This window comes from Myotis myotis, unplaced genomic scaffold (genome assembly GCF_014108235.1).
Source record: "Myotis myotis isolate mMyoMyo1 unplaced genomic scaffold, mMyoMyo1.p scaffold_m19_p_11, whole genome shotgun sequence".
NCBI classification, from domain to species: domain Eukaryota; kingdom Metazoa; phylum Chordata; class Mammalia; order Chiroptera; family Vespertilionidae; genus Myotis; species Myotis myotis.
In genome coordinates this window covers 38789513-38805063 of record NW_023416315.1, presented here as the reverse complement: position 1 = coordinate 38805063, position 15551 = coordinate 38789513, and the positions used below count along the sequence as shown (strand labels likewise).

General features: G+C 38.1%; 1 protein-coding gene across 6 annotated transcripts in view; it reads left to right on the top strand.

Moving 5' to 3' along the window:
• ANKIB1 (ankyrin repeat and IBR domain containing 1) overlaps nt 1–15551 on the top strand; it is a 134304-nt gene that overhangs the window by 85032 nt on the left and 33721 nt on the right. For 5 of the 6 annotated variants that reach the window (XM_036328216.1, XM_036328214.1, XM_036328213.1 and 2 more), the window contains exons 9-11: nt 2582–2748; nt 7893–7981; nt 15129–15259. In XM_036328216.1, coding sequence (XP_036184109.1) covers nt 2582–2748; nt 7893–7981; nt 15129–15259 — 387 coding nt within the window. The remainder of the gene's footprint in view (nt 1–2581; nt 2749–7892; nt 7982–15128; nt 15260–15551) is intronic. The other variant, XM_036328215.1, reaches the window with a different exon arrangement.

Genomic DNA, 15551 nt, shown 5'->3' with positions numbered 1-15551 from the left:
CTACATCCCCACCCTCTGCTCAGGCAGCTGCAAGGCCCAGGGTAGGGTAGGATAGGATACAATAGGCAGGGATAAGAAAGGAGAGGGAGAAGAAGGCAGGCCTGCATGCAGACAGGTCGAGAGGAGAAACAGAAATACAGAAAGGGAACAAGAAAAAGACACAGGAATGGAAAAGGGGAGGAAATTCAGGGCTGCACACAGGAGGGGTTGGCAACCGCAGCAAGGGCGGGAGCAGGTGCACCCGGCGAGGGGCAGGGCAGGAGCCCTGCCCAACACAGGAGGGCCAGGGCGGTGGCCCCCAGCGTGGGCCGTTGGCAGGGAGGCGTCCACAGGTCCGGGACGGAGTGGTGGATGGTCTGAGGCCTTCTGAGTGGAAGCGCTCTTGCTTCGCAGCAGCAGCAGCACCCGGGCTGTGCAGGCCTCGGCCTCCCTCACTGGGCCAGGGGTCCTGGGCAGGGAATGGGAGCAGGACAACGGTGGGGAGGTTGGGGAAGGGGGTGCGGCGAACACCTGGCGGGGACTGAGTCCTGGTCTGGGGGTTAACACCCCTATGAACGAAAGCTTTAAGAAGGAAAGGAGGGAGGGAAGAACTTTATAAAGGAGTCAGTAGAGAATAGATTTAAAGAAGGAAAGAGGATGAATAAGTGAACTGTAGGAGCTATAATGAAAATCAAGTATAGTTGTGTACTGGGGACAGATTTTAAAAGTAGGAGTCAAAAATGAAAAAAAATAAAACGATAGTGAATAATTATGCAAGTAGATAGATAGACATTAACAATGGAAGTAAGTAGAGAAGAATGTATGGGAAAGGTAGGATGAGAGAGCAAGAGGGAGGGAAGAAAAGTTTTAAAGGGGAGCCGGTAGAGCTTAAAAGGAGAATGAGAAGAAGGAAGAAATGGAGGAGGGAGCAAAGCAGGTCCAAGGAAGTGAAGAAAAAAATTAAGATGGGAAGGAAGGAAAAGGGAAGTGAGGGCAGGTGTAAAAAAGATAAAGGAAAGAAGGAATGTGGGGAGGGAGGGTAGAAGAAAGATGGGAAGAAGATGGAACAGAAGTAGGAAATAAGGAGGAAAGGAAAGTTTATAAATGATGAGTCAGTAGGAAAAAGTGTCACTTAAAGGAGAGAAAAATTGTATGAGAGGGAGAAGCCAATAAGGCAGTCAGATTGTGTGTGAAGGGGATAAGATTTTTTTTTAAAAGGGTAATAGGGGCGACCAGGCTGGCAGGGGAGAGCAGTTAGGGGGATCAGGCCGGCAGGGGAGGGCAGTTAGGGGGATCAGGCAGGCAGAGTGGTTAGGGCAGGCACTTGAGCGGTTAGGAGCCAGAGGTCCCGGATTGTGAGAGGGATATCCAGCTGGCAGTTGGACATCCCTTGAGGGCTCCCGAATTGGAGAGGGTGCAGGTTGGGCTGAGGGACCGCCGTTCTCCCCCCGACCCCCTGCATGAATTTTGTGCACTGGTCCTCTAGTATTTTATACTCCTAAATATAAATATTTAGAAATAAAAATTATCAACTTAGAAATATATGGGGTTGTCTTTTAGTTTCAAATAATAGTTCATGTAATGAATTATATTGTTTATTACATCTTTTTCTATATATTTATTAAGGAGTTATTCAGAAATATATGCAAATTACAAATTTTCTTTTATGATTTAAAAGTTCATCTTAAATGCCTTGTGCAGATTTTGGGGGTTCTAAACCCTAATGTGTAGACTTTTTAAAAAGTTCTACTGTTTCTTTAGATAGAAAGCATCACAATATTGATTTTTATGTATTATTAGGATGCCATTTAGATATTTAGTATTCTAATGCAACTAATAATCACATGTAAGATTCTGTTTATAATTAAGTTCATCAGAAAAGTGGCATACTGTATGAGAAAACATTTCTAAATTGCACATTTTCTGTGAATAATTGCATTTTTATTTTATCATCATCATCTTGGTTATTTAAAGAAACTTATATAAGTTTATATAAAAGAAAATGTAAATTTGAGAAATCATGTCATTACTGGGTAATTGCCACTTCTTTCCTTCTTACTAAATTGTTTCATGATTTCACTTATATGTGGAATCTCAAGGTCAAAACAAAATAACAAGCAAAACAAGAGTTACAAACTCATATATACAGAAAACAAACTGATGGTTACCAGAGGGGAAAGGATTGGGGGGCATGGGTGAAACATGTGAAAGGCACTAAGAGGTACACATTTCCAATTATAAAATAATTAAGTCAGAGAGATGTAGTGTACAGCATAGGGAATATAGTCAATAATATTGTAATGACTTTGTATGATGACAGAAGGTTACTAGAATTGTGGTGGTGATCACAGATATCCAATCACTGTGCTGTACATCTGAAACTAATGTAATAGTGTGTGTCAGTTATACTTAAAAAAAAAAGTTGTTTCGTACTTTCTGGTATTATTTGAGTTATATTTTGAGACTGACTACTTTGTATTAGTTCGCTTTTTTTTTTTTTCTTTTTTTTTTTGCTTTAAAGTAAATTAACATAGGAACACATTCTATATTAAAATTTAGTTAAAATATTTTTTGTTGTGTTTTGTTATTACTGTTTAAACAGGCCTTTGTTGAAAATAATCCTGCCATTAAATGGTGTCCTACTCCAGGCTGTGAAAGAGCAGTCAGACTAACAAAACAAGGCTCAAATACATCTGGGTCTGATACACTCAGCTTCCCCTTGCTCAGAGCTCCTGCTGTGGACTGTGGAAAAGGACACCTCTTCTGCTGGTCAGTACAAGACAAGTTGGAATTAGCCTAGGCACCTTCCTAATAGTTCTTAAAGAATTTGTACCTTCAATCAGGCTTTTAAATTTTACTGTTTGGTATTATTCTTATTAATTAAGTATATTGCATATACATTTATTGTGTGCTTGATATGTGCTGAGTACTGTGCCAAATATTTTGACATATTGAGTTCTCCTGTCTTTGCTACGAGTTGAGTGCTGTTATTATATCCATTTTACAGATAAAGAAACTCCAGCTCAGAGAAGTTGCCCGGGATTATGCAGCTAAGAAATGGCAGAAATGGGATTAGAGCCCAGCTCCATTTGGTTTCAGAGCCTATGCACTAATATCAGATTGCTGACCACAGATTAGAAAATGTTTAGAGTTTCACTCTGTTCCTTAAAATAAAAGTCTCCAGCCCTGGTCAGTATGCCAAGTGGTTAGAGCATTGGCTTACGCACCCAAGGGTCTTGGGTTTTATTCCCAGTGAAGGGCACATACCTGGGTTGTAGGTTCGCTCCCCTCCCCCAGTCAGGGCATGTGCTCTCTCACATTGATGTTTATCTTTCTCTCTCTCTCTGTCTCTCTTTCTCTCCCTTCTTCCCTTCTGCTCTCTCTGAAAAGCAGTGGAAAAAATATCCCCAGGAAAGAATTAACAAACAAACAAAAAATCTCTAGCAGTGATTCTTAACTAGGGATGCCCAGAATTACTGACAACTTTTCCAAATTGTCATCCCAAGCCTAGCAAGTCATGTTTTGATTTAGTAGATTTTGGAGGAGGGATCCAAAAAGCTCTTAGATGATTCTAATGCAGAGACCTACTTAGGAACTACTTTGTATGTCTTTAATTTCCAGTGCCTGATAAGTACTCAATAAGTATAAACTGATGATAAATCAATAATGGGTGGTATGTAACTATGTTTGCCTGACATCAGTATTCTAACTTTATTCAGAGTAGATTCAATGATAATTAACTTTTATTTAATTAAATGATCAAGAAAATAAGTAGTATTTTTTCTTTTTTGCTCATTTGTAGATTTATCACATATGCAAGGATATACTTTAGATGAATATAATACTCTTTACTTATCTACTTATTAGAACCAAAATTAAATTATAGACTTGCTAGATAATAAAAAGGCATAGTAATAAAATATTCCTATCCTGAAAGATCTGTTTCTTACCCTCAGCATCATTGTCATTAGCTAAAAATATTTATTCACCTGTCAACCTATATATAGCATAAACTCTAGGTCAGGTGCTACAAACAGTTACCCACACCAATTTTTGAAAATAAAGTTTTATTGGAACAAATACTTCTTGGCCACCAAAAATTTTATCACTTCCTGTTCTTATTCCTATAGTAGAGCTTTTCCTGTAATCAGAAATTTCAAAAAAAATTTTAAATAAATTCTGAGTAGAATTCTGCTCTTCTGTAATGTCTTAAAGAGAGAAAAAAATCTGCTGCATGCAAAAGGAAGCTTTGCAAGAGAGATCTTTATAAAATAAAGGCATGTGATTCTAGGTTTGCTTCTTTCTTTCCCCAAAAAGCTCAGAAATACTCTTTAAAGATGATTACAAAAACCACAAGAAATGGCAATAATAATTTCTTCTTTTTAAGAACAGCATGTGACAGAGTCAGTTGAGAGTCACTCCCAAGAGATGTCTGCCTGAGTAGAACTGAATGTATTCATTGTTAGGAGGGAAGGTAGGAGTAGGCATTTATTTCCCTTCCCACCAAAGGATAGCCTTTTCTATTATAAATTGTTCACCAACCAATTCTGTACCCTTTATAACTCAATCCAGAACGCTCTCTCCCCAAGCCTGTATAACTGCAAATTTGTCTCATCTTGACAATGTTATCCCATCAAAACCTGAATGGAATCTCACTTGAACCAGTGACTGCCCTCTGTTTTTCTTTTTATTAAGTAGAACATGCTACTACTTTGCCCTCTGGACTGACACAAAGTCTTTTTTTCTCTGAGTTAACTCCTTAAAGATTTGTTATCATAAATACTTCTTGATCACCAAAATCTTAATCTGTGAGGAGAAAAATTCAAAATTACCCTGGTATAGTGGTCATTTCTCTATTTTGTCAACTCTGAATGTCTCCTGGTTCTTTTAATCACAAATATATCCGTTGGAAACTGAGAAACTTACTTAGAATTCATCTCTTCTAAATCCGTGCAAGTCAAACCTATTTTAAAGTTATTCACTGAAATTGACTGGCATGAATATTCTAAGTAATAAAATGGTGAGGTTTTTAATATATCATGTAGCTTTGGAGCATTTATTTACTGAACCTATGCAAAGAAGCTTTAAAAATGGTGTCACCACCACCAGGAAACAAATTTGAACACCTGATAGGAAGGTTTGAATCACAGTGATACACCTGGTGAGGTCACAGTATCGGGTTTCTAGTCCTCTTAACTTTCTAGTGAGTCTCGGGGGCACCATGCAGAACTGTTAAGTACTTGGGAAAACTTGGAATGTGAATATCTTGGCACTAAAATTGTATAGTTCATTCTGGTTTCCTCCAATACCCAGGATAAGGATTTTAATACTGCATGCTCTCTTGTTAGGGTCATGAATCTTGATTGAATTAAAGCAACATTTTCATGCTTCATCTCCTTCTCCATCGACAGACAAAGGGACTCTTGATTTACGAGTCCACTGGGTGCCCTGGCTGGTTTGGCTCAGTGGATAGAGCGTCTGCCTGTGGACTGAAGGGTCCCGGGTTCAATTCCAGTCAAGGGCACATGCCAAGGTTGCGGGCCTGATCCCCAGTAGGAGACGTGCAGGAGGCAGCTGATTAATGATTCACTCTCATCATTGATGTTTTTATCTCTCTCTCCCTCTCCCTTCCTCCCTGAAATCAATAAAAATACATATTAAAGAAAGATGTAAAAAAATAAAAAATCAGTGGAGCCCTAAGCGGTTTGGCTCAATGGATAAAGCGTCAGCCTGCGGACTGAAAGGTCCCAGGTTTGATTCCGGTCAAGGGCATGTACTTGGTTGTGGGCACATCCCCAGTAGGAGGTGTGCAGGAGGCAGCTGATCGATGTTTCTAACTCTCTATCCCTCTCCCTTCCTCTCTGTAAAAAATCAATAAAATATATTTTTTAAAAATCAATGGAAAATAAATACATACATAAAATAAACAGAGGTAACAATATTTAAAAAAGAGAGAGAGAGAAAGTCCATTGGGCAAAATAAATGAGGCTGTCCTTGTTTGTGGACCTAATAGTTGAGTCTCATCCTTTCTTGCAAAATCAGAGTCTCAGACCCTTACCTTAATAGCTCTGGTTCTGGGAAAAAAAGATTTCCCCAGACTGGCAGTATTCAGCTATTTAAGTATCAGAGTTTTTCCAGCTAACAGAATATTCCCCATTTTTTCTAGGCCAGGAATGAAAACAGGATGCTATTTATGTATTTGGTAGAGATCAATCATAAGACCGTGTTTAAATATCATATCTTCTATATAAAGTAGCATACCCATATAAATACAGGTTTATCCCACTACCCTAAAGTGTTCCTATGAAACCTTTCGTAAGTGTAATAAGTGGAATGACATAAAGTGAAAATGCAGTGACGATTCTTTTACATGGAAAAATTTTGAGTGTACCCAGACCCAAAATATAACCTATCAAATCATACCAAGTACCACATAAAACACCACCAACATGTAGTAAAAGCAGCGCCACTCCCTCTGCTCCAGTGCATGCTGCTTATACAGTGGCCTGCTGCAAGACCAACGCTGAATGCCATTTTCACTTTCCGCCTTTTTTTATTTTTCTGCCAATGGTTGTGCGTGTTGACACATTTTCAAGGAAAGAACCATCCCTTGGTCTCTTGAAATTAGTTAACCTTCATATTTGGATAGGGTTAAGAATTTTAGATTAGACAACAATTTTTTTTCTTTATAATTTCTTACCAGGCACTTTTTCCCCTAAATGAACCCACTGTATTAATTTCAGTGGACTGTGTGCCAAAATTCCCCTTCCCATTCACTTGTTTTTAGTGACATTTTGAGGTGCAGTCTCAACAATAGGTACCAGGTCTGTCAGAATACTTGTCATCAATCATTGGTGTTTTGATTAAAACTTTCTTCAGGAATTTAGGTTTCAAGTACCTGAGAATATTCCAGTATCTTCATTACTTCTCTCAGAAGAACCTCACTTCCTACACACTGATAATCCAGATCATCAGTCACCTATCAGTCAGTAGCATTGTTATTACCAGACTTGAAGAAGTTCAGCCTTATTTTTCAGATGCCTTCGTTTTCAAAGATCTATAATAGTATTAAGTGGCAGCCTCTAGCTCTCTCTAATTTGTGGCCCTTGCTCTAGCTTCTCCTTTTTATACCCACTCTTAGCATTGCATTGAGAACTAGTGGAAACTGTGCCAATCAGTTATAGCATCCAGAAGAGATCCCACTGCTCGGGCTAGCACCTGAGGAAGTAGCAGGTCTGTCCTGTGAGGCTCTAGAAAAGGAAACCAGCTGCTACTGTCTAATGCAGCACAACTTCAGAGAATCAAGCATAGTGATAAATAGTTGTGGACTTTTGAAGAAGTAGCATTTATATTTTCAGACCCCTGTGATTATTTTCTGGGTCCTGTTAGAAATTGTTGTAAGAGCAGAGCTAGTCATACTGGTATTGATTCTACTAGGGGGAAAAATATTGAATACTCTAATTAATTTCCAGGGGGTGAAAATCTTAAACTTAATGGAAATAATTTATTTCACTGACTTCATTTGTTTTGTTTTAGGTACTGCAGATATATAAGGCTATTCTATACCTTAATTTTTGTTTTGTAAATGAATCATGAGGAATACAGATTCTGTATATCTACATACATTCTCAAGCACCATATGGAAACACTGTTCCTAGTTCTGTGGAATATTTCTAGCACTAGTGAATGGTAGTATTCGTGCCAATTTAAAATTAACAGTTATTACAGATATCCCTTACATTTTAGGACAGCAGAGTTGACTTTGATATGTACTAAAAGAATTCTAATATATCTAATTCCATGCCTCAGTTTTCTCAACTTCAAAATTGGAAGAGTTACTTTCCACCTATTCTTTTACCTGATGTTGATGAAGAATATTTTGTAAATTGCCATTTCTATGTTTTCCTTTTTAGGGAGTGCCTTGGTGAAGCACATGAGCCTTGTGACTGCCAAACATGGAAAAATTGGCTACAAAAGATAACTGAAATGAAACCAGAAGAACGTAAGCTGAATTTTTAGATAGCTATGCTACATATTTTCTGATTGCATACAAAAGATAATGTGGTCATAGTTCTTCATTTAAGAAGTTTTCAAGTTTGTTCATGCTAGGGTTCCCCTGTTAACATCACCCCTCTAATCAGCATCCTTTTGGAGATGACAGAATTTGCAAGAGGGACTCATAGGCAGGTTCCATGTTTCTAGCTGACTTGTTTTCCAACCTAAGATAGGCAGGGTAAACAGGGGTCTCGTTAAGGCTCTTCCTACAGCCTTCCCTGTTATCCTGGGTTAGGCTAACTAACTCTGTACTTTATGGGGAGAAATGTATGATCTGTAGTGAGAGGAAGCTTCTTATTTCCCTGGAAGCTTCCAGTGGAGAAGACAAGTAGATTCCTTGCTACTGTGTTTCTGTGGACTTATTAAATGCCATGTCAATAATGATTTTTATTGAGACTTCTATAAATACATTATCTCAATTCTCACAGAAATTGGTGAGATTAATATTAGTAATCCCATTTTACAAATGAGGAAATTAACACATTTTATTGAGTGACACAGGGCACAGGCCTGGTAAATAGAATGGGTTTGAATTAGCCTTCCTAATAGCAATTATTGCATTTAACAAGTAAATATATATGTTTTATAACAACTTTTATCTTCTGAAGTGTTTTATACAACTATTTTCTTTGAAATTAATATAGATGAAAATTAATTTAGAGGGGTTTTCTTTGCTTTTTAGATAATGGAGTTAGTTTGAGGAACTGCAAATTAGGACTAAGAATTTACTCAGTAATTTACACTTATTAATGAGCAAAGTACATGTTAAAAATGATGTTGTCCTTCCAAGAGTGTATGAGTTCTATAAATAGATTAGTACCATTACCTACAACACCTTTAAACATGACAACACAATTAGATTTGCTTTCTTTTCTTGCTTCTGACATCTATGTTTCTATTAGAGGTGGCTTGCTATTGTCCACATACCTACATTTTTTTATACATATCTAAGAAGCTTAAAGTTAAGGTCCATGGGAGAAGATTGCAAGAGATGAGGCTTGAAAGGTGGGTGTTTCCAGATTGTGAGGGTTCTTGCCAAATTGTCTGAATTTATCCTAATAACAGAATAAGCCATAGAATACATTTTTTTAAATAGAGATGTGGCATTATCAGAAATACTTTTATCAAGATAGACAACTAGGAAGAGTAAACTAAAGGAGAGAGACCAGAAGTAGGGCAGTGAATTTTTTTTTTTTAATATATTTTATTGATTTTTTACAGAGAGGAAGGGAGAGAGATAGAGAGTTAGAAACATCGATGAGAGAGAAACATCGATCAGCTGCCTCCCGCACATCCCCTACTGGGAATATGCCCGCAACCCAGGTACATGCCCTTGACCGGAATCGAACCTGGGACCTTTCAGTCCGCAGGCCGACGCTCTATCCACTGAGCCAAACCGGTTTCGGCTGGGCAGTGAATTTTTACTTTGGATCAGATGGTGGATCATGATACCATTAGTTAATTTAGGAACTTGAAATAAGGGAGTTACATTTAGGGGAAAATAACGAGTTTTGCTGTGGACATTTTGAACTTGTACTTTCAGGACATATGTCAAAGATGTAGTAGAAGTTGCCTGCAGCTCAGAAAACTTAGGAGAAACTTGTTAACTTTTGAATGGTATCTTCATTGTTTATTTAACATTTTTTTCTGCTACTTTGTTAGAATACAGAAATAAGATGCCCTCTACGCTCTTGAAATGTACATTTCATTTTACTTTTATTTTTGAAATGTACATTTTAGAGATGGAGACAGCTATATACAAAACTAAGGGAAAAAGAGTATTATAAATGCTGTGAGAGAACAGTGTACCTGCAATACATTGTGAGGATGGGGAGAGGGATAAAAGGAGGTTAGTTGTGTTATCTCCAAGGAGAGAATCAGAAAAAGTTTATAAAAGAATTGATGCATAAGCTGCATCTTGAAAGCAGGTAGATGCCCTTCACAGAGACCAGAATTGGAAGGGCATTCCAGGCATAGGCTGAAGGAGGAATGCGAAGCAGCGTGGCATAGTCCAGGACTACAGACAATTCAGTACAGCCAGTGCAAAGGAAGGCACATTGAGGGATCAAACTGCACAGACAGAAATGTGAATCAGGCTAGGGGACTGTCTAGGGCGGGGGGATAAAATGGACACATATGTAATACCCTTTGTAATACTTTAAGCAATAAAAATAAAAAAAAAAAAAAAAGAAATGTGAATCAGGTGTCTGGGTGGGTTATAAGCAATCCTGGAAGGTCTGGCTTTATCCCGAAACACTGAGAAAGTAGGTGTTGCCATATTACTAGGGTTCTTGCCAAATTTATCCTAGTAACAGAAGCCATAGAAAGCATTTTTTTTAAGTAGGGAAGTGGCATTATCAGAGATATTTTTATCAAGATAGATGACAGGGAAGGGTAGACTGAAGGAGAGAAGAAGGGGTTTTGAATAGGAGACGTAACTGAAGATGCTTACTTAGATCACTTGGGCAGAGGTGTGGATGATGGATTAGAGACTATTGAAACATTAGGTAAGAAAGCTGTTTCTGAGACAACTTCAGAATGTCCAAGAGGATTCGAGGGCTTGAACAAGACAGAGGCAATGCCGACGAGAGAGGAGAAGTGTATGCAGGAGAGTTAAGATGTCATACTAAGTTGAAAAGTGAGGGAGGGTACTTACTCGTTGCCAAAAGAGTTAATATACCACAGGAAATAATTAGTATAATATATTATTTGATTCTTTAATAGTAAGTAGCCAGAAGTGTCTGATTTGAGATGTAAAACAAATATTTTGAAATGGGTGATTATTTTCAGTTATCCTTTAAAATTCTAAAGTTGGATCAATTACTCCATATCCACTAACAAGCTTTACTAGGGAAGGAGAGGAAGAACGGCCAGGCCAGTAAGTCCAGGTTATTGGTGGCACTGTGACCGACTACCTTTACACGTGAAAGTGATGCTGGTAATGAGGAAGGAAATGTAATAGAACTAGGAAATGATATACATGGTGTATACATGTTTACTTCTGGTGGCCAGAGATAGGGAGACCTCAAATTAAAAACTGAAGATCACACTCAAAAAGTTCCAAATAGGGTTTTAATTCCGAGACATGGAGAAACTGTAGAAAATTGGATAGTAGGCAAGAGAGTGAGGATACCTATGAAGTGTCTACCAGAAGAGACAAAGCCAAGGCTGCAGAGAATGTTCCCAGCTGCTGGGAAAAACACAAGAGTTTTCTCACTTTTCTCCCACCGAAAGGTGTTGACTAGTCGGTTATTATAATGGCCACTTAAATTTATGAAATTGAGCCCTGACCAATGTGGCTCAGTGTTCAGAACATCGGACCAAGCACCAAAGGATTATGGGTTCGATTCCTGGTCAAGGGCACATACTTGGGTTACAGGTTCAAACCCTGGCCCCAGTCAGGGCACTTGCGGGAGGCAACCAATCAGTGTGTCTCTCTCACACCAGTTTCTCTCTCTCTCTCTCTCCCTCCCTCCCTCTCTCTCTCCCTCCCTCCCTCCCCTCCTCCCCTACCTTCCTCTCTCCCTCTTTTTCCCCTCCCCTCTCCTCTCTCTAGAAAAAAATAAATAAATGGAAAAAATACCTTTAGGTGAGGATTAACAAAAAAAAAAAATTAGGTTGAAGCTTAAAGCAAATAGTAATAAGCCAAGTATAATACTTAAGTAGACATCATTATATTTAAAAAAAAGAAAAGTATGATTAAATACACCATGGACTTTATATATTACTTTGGCTCATGATCTCATATCTGGCATAAACATTTTACATCAAACTTGTAGATTCATGGGAAAGATTCTCCCTTATGCCCAGTGTTCCATAGTCATTGAATTATGAGACTGAAAAGGAGCAACAAAATTTAATTCATGAAAAAAAGTATTAGAAAATAGATCAGTTTAAAGAATTAATTCCACATAAAGGTTCAGGTACTATTTTTAAGTTCTGAAACTGCCTCTAGTACAGCGGTTCTCAACCTGTGGGTCTCCACCCCTTTGGGGGTCGAACGACCCTTTCACAGGGGTCGCCTAAGACCATCGGAAAACACATATATAATTACATATTGTTTTGTGGTTAATCCTGTGCTTTAATTATGCTCAATTTGTAACAATGAAATTGGGGGTCACCACAACATGAGGAACTGTATTAAAGGGTCGCGGCATTAGGAAGGTTGAGAACCACTGCTCTAGTATGTCTAAATCAAAGCAAGAAGCAGGAATATTTTCTGAGAAATAATGGTTATTTATAAAATTGTCAGATCAGCCCTGGCTGGTGTGGTTCATGGTTAGAGTATCAGCTGGCACACCAAAGGTTCCCAGGTTCGATTCCCAGTCAAGGGCACATACCTGGGTTGTGGATTCAATCCCGGCTCTAGTTAGGGTACATTCAGTAGGCAACCAATTAATCTTTCTCTCTCTCTCTCTCTTTCTCTCTCTCTACCCCCTCTCCCTCCTTCCCTCCCTCTTTCTAAAATTCAATGGAAAAAATATCCTCAGGTGAAGATTAACAAATATAAGTAAATAAATAAGATTGTCAAATCAGTTTTTTCATAGTACATAATAAATGGTTATTGAATGGAATTCAAATTGTCTTTTTAAGAATTCAGTCTTTAAAAAGAACTTTGTTTTCACTTTCATACATATTGACCCTACTAATAGGTCTTAGATTCTGTTATTCTCAAATATTTTATTAAATGAAGTTAATATTTCTTAGAAAGAGACCTAAGCACACGAGATTATAAAGGAAAGAAGATCGAGATATATAGACATATAACTGAAGTAAAGGGAAGAGTATGGAAGTCAGTACGAGCGAAGACGACTCATCAGGTAGATTGAAGGGAGGTAAGGTATTGCAGGTATGAAGAACAGTATGTATAAAGGGCAGATGTATGAAATAAGCGTGTTCAGAGAACTGGAAGTGAAGGCATTTTTTTTTTTCAGCACAAGTTTTTGTTGTAATAGTGGTCATTTTCTGAACATGACTTATTTCATGCAATCTACTAAAATGCAGTTAGGAACTAGCATTCTCTCCAAGGGTGGGAGAAAAAACACTGTTATATTGCAGGCCACACAGCTACTTTGTTTTAATGGCTTTGTGCTTTATTTATTGTAACAATGGACAATAAGGTCATAAGAACATGTGAGAATCTCTGAGCTAAAAATAGTGTTGATGCTGAAGGGAGGAGAAAGGCCACTACATGTAAACAAAAATTAGATATTTGTACTTAGTAATTAGTTTTATAACTATACCCTTTGTAAACAGCATTACCTTTCCAGTTTGATCTTATTGGCCATGAGTATAGTTCATTCCAACACCCTAATCAAACCATCATCTACCAATGGGTTTTGAACTGGAGTGGAGTGTGATCAGTTCATTGCTGCTGTTGCTATTATTTGTTTTTTGCTGTGTGGAATTGAAAACCAGTACTTCATAGTCCAGCAGTAGATGCTGTGCTATTGTTGGCACAAACAAGGGTTTCTTGTGGCAAGGTGGCCCCCTCCTCCACTGCTGGGCTCCATCAGAGTGCTGCTCCTCGTCCCAGCTCTTCCAGTTCATATGCAGAGCCATTTCTGAGGGAGGGCTCAGTCAGCTCAAACCTTTGCCTCCTTCCCTTTCCAGGGATTTACATCTGGAGGTTGGGTAAGTTTTCCTTTTAAACATCAGTATTCAAAACATCTGATTTCTCCACTGCTTTTAACATTAGAACTAATCCCTTACCCCACCTTTCTGAGAGTGTCTGCATATAATCAGAGCCTTGATTGGACGGGCCACTTTGAGTGATTCCAAAGTGATTTTCTGACACCTCTTTCAGTAAGAAAACATAGGGCTTCTCTGAGCTCATAGAGCTAGAAAACAGAACAAACTTGATTATTGACATTTCTTGCAGGAAAAAATAAGTTTTTAATTTTGCATCTAGAACTGCCTCTAGCCCCTAACTCTCCACTGTGGGGGGAAAGTTTATAGAATGTAAAATGTCAAATTTAGAATATTTTAAAAGCATGGCATTCCTTTAAGATTGCAGGTTTGTTTTTTTCAAATTTATCTTTAATGTTGAAAATACTACAGATGTCCCCTTTCTTTCTCCATTGGCTCTCTCCACCCTGCCCTGGCCTCCAGATCTCAAATTTAGTAGAATGAATTGAGTTTAAGATGATGAAGAACGTAGATTTGTGTGGGGACAGAATGTGGGAGAAGTTTGCCAGGTAGACAGTAGCTAAATCATAAAGGGTTTTATATTCTTTGTTAAAGCAATTTGGTTTTATTTTGTAGTCCGTAGTAATTAGAGATTACTGTGTAGGCTGTATTGTGGGGGGTGGGAGCAGGGAGAAGGAGCTGGAGAGATAAGTTGGTTGTCTGTGTTTTAATTGTCTAGGCAGGAAGTGTGGAGGACCCTCGCAAAAGCAATAAAATTGGAAATGGAGAGGAACGGGTATGAAAAAGAGGTAGAATCAATGGGACATGGTGGGTTAAGGAAAGAGAAGGGTGTGTCCAAGATCATGCTCTTCCTGGATTGACTTGAGTAGATGATCTTATCTTTACCAGGGTAGGAGATAGAGAAAGAAGCGATTTGGGGGTCAATGGTAAGTTTAGTTTTAGACATGTCACATTGGGTTTATTTTTAGCTCATCTAAAATAATCATGGGTAAAGTGATGTTAATATTTCAATATAATTTTCATGTTTTTTACTGTGAGGAAGACTTTATGGCAATTATATTGACAACTGGCATATTTCAGAAATTATTGTCGAAAGTAACCATTCTTTCTATATTTTCTCTGATGCAATAATTATTTTAAACAGAGAATAACATAATGCTTTCTTTTAACTTTAGATATATTTCTTCCCCAGTTTATTCAAGCACAGCTTTAGGGAGAAATCTCTTTTAAATCAGATTTCCTAAATAGAGCTTTTGGAACACAGCTCCTTATCCTATAGTCATGCTATTTAAAATGAGGCAGTTTAAAAGTTTTGCCATAGAGCCTAGTGGGAAAATAAACCTGTGTTTAAAATTGAGAGGCAACCTGCAAAGAACACTCGGGGTTTTCCCTTGCAGTTCTATATTAAATCATTTATCTTTGTGTTTGTGCTTAATATCCTAAAGTTGTGGGAGTTAGTGAAGCTTATGAGGATGCTGCCAACTGTCTCTGGTTGTTAACTAACTCCAAGCCTTGTGCTAACTGTAAATCTCCAATACAGAAGAATGAGGGATGCAATCACATGCAGTGTGCTAAGGTAAGAAGCTAAAGAGGATTGTGAATGTTTTGCAATTGATTAGCAATTTGATTGGTTGTTGTAAACATAAAAATGTTTTTAGATTTCAGATGGATCCTAGGAGATTGCATTCTACATTCTTTTTGAGTAACTTAAGTATTGATTTATATTACTAAATTTGACGCTCATGGTGAATGTTAAAAATAAGAGTAAGGATCCAGTGGTATTTGGCCAGAAGATCCGAAACACCTGAGTCCTTCCCTGCCAATCACCTTCCCAGTGAGGGTCCTGAGAGAGTTTTGTCTATGTATAA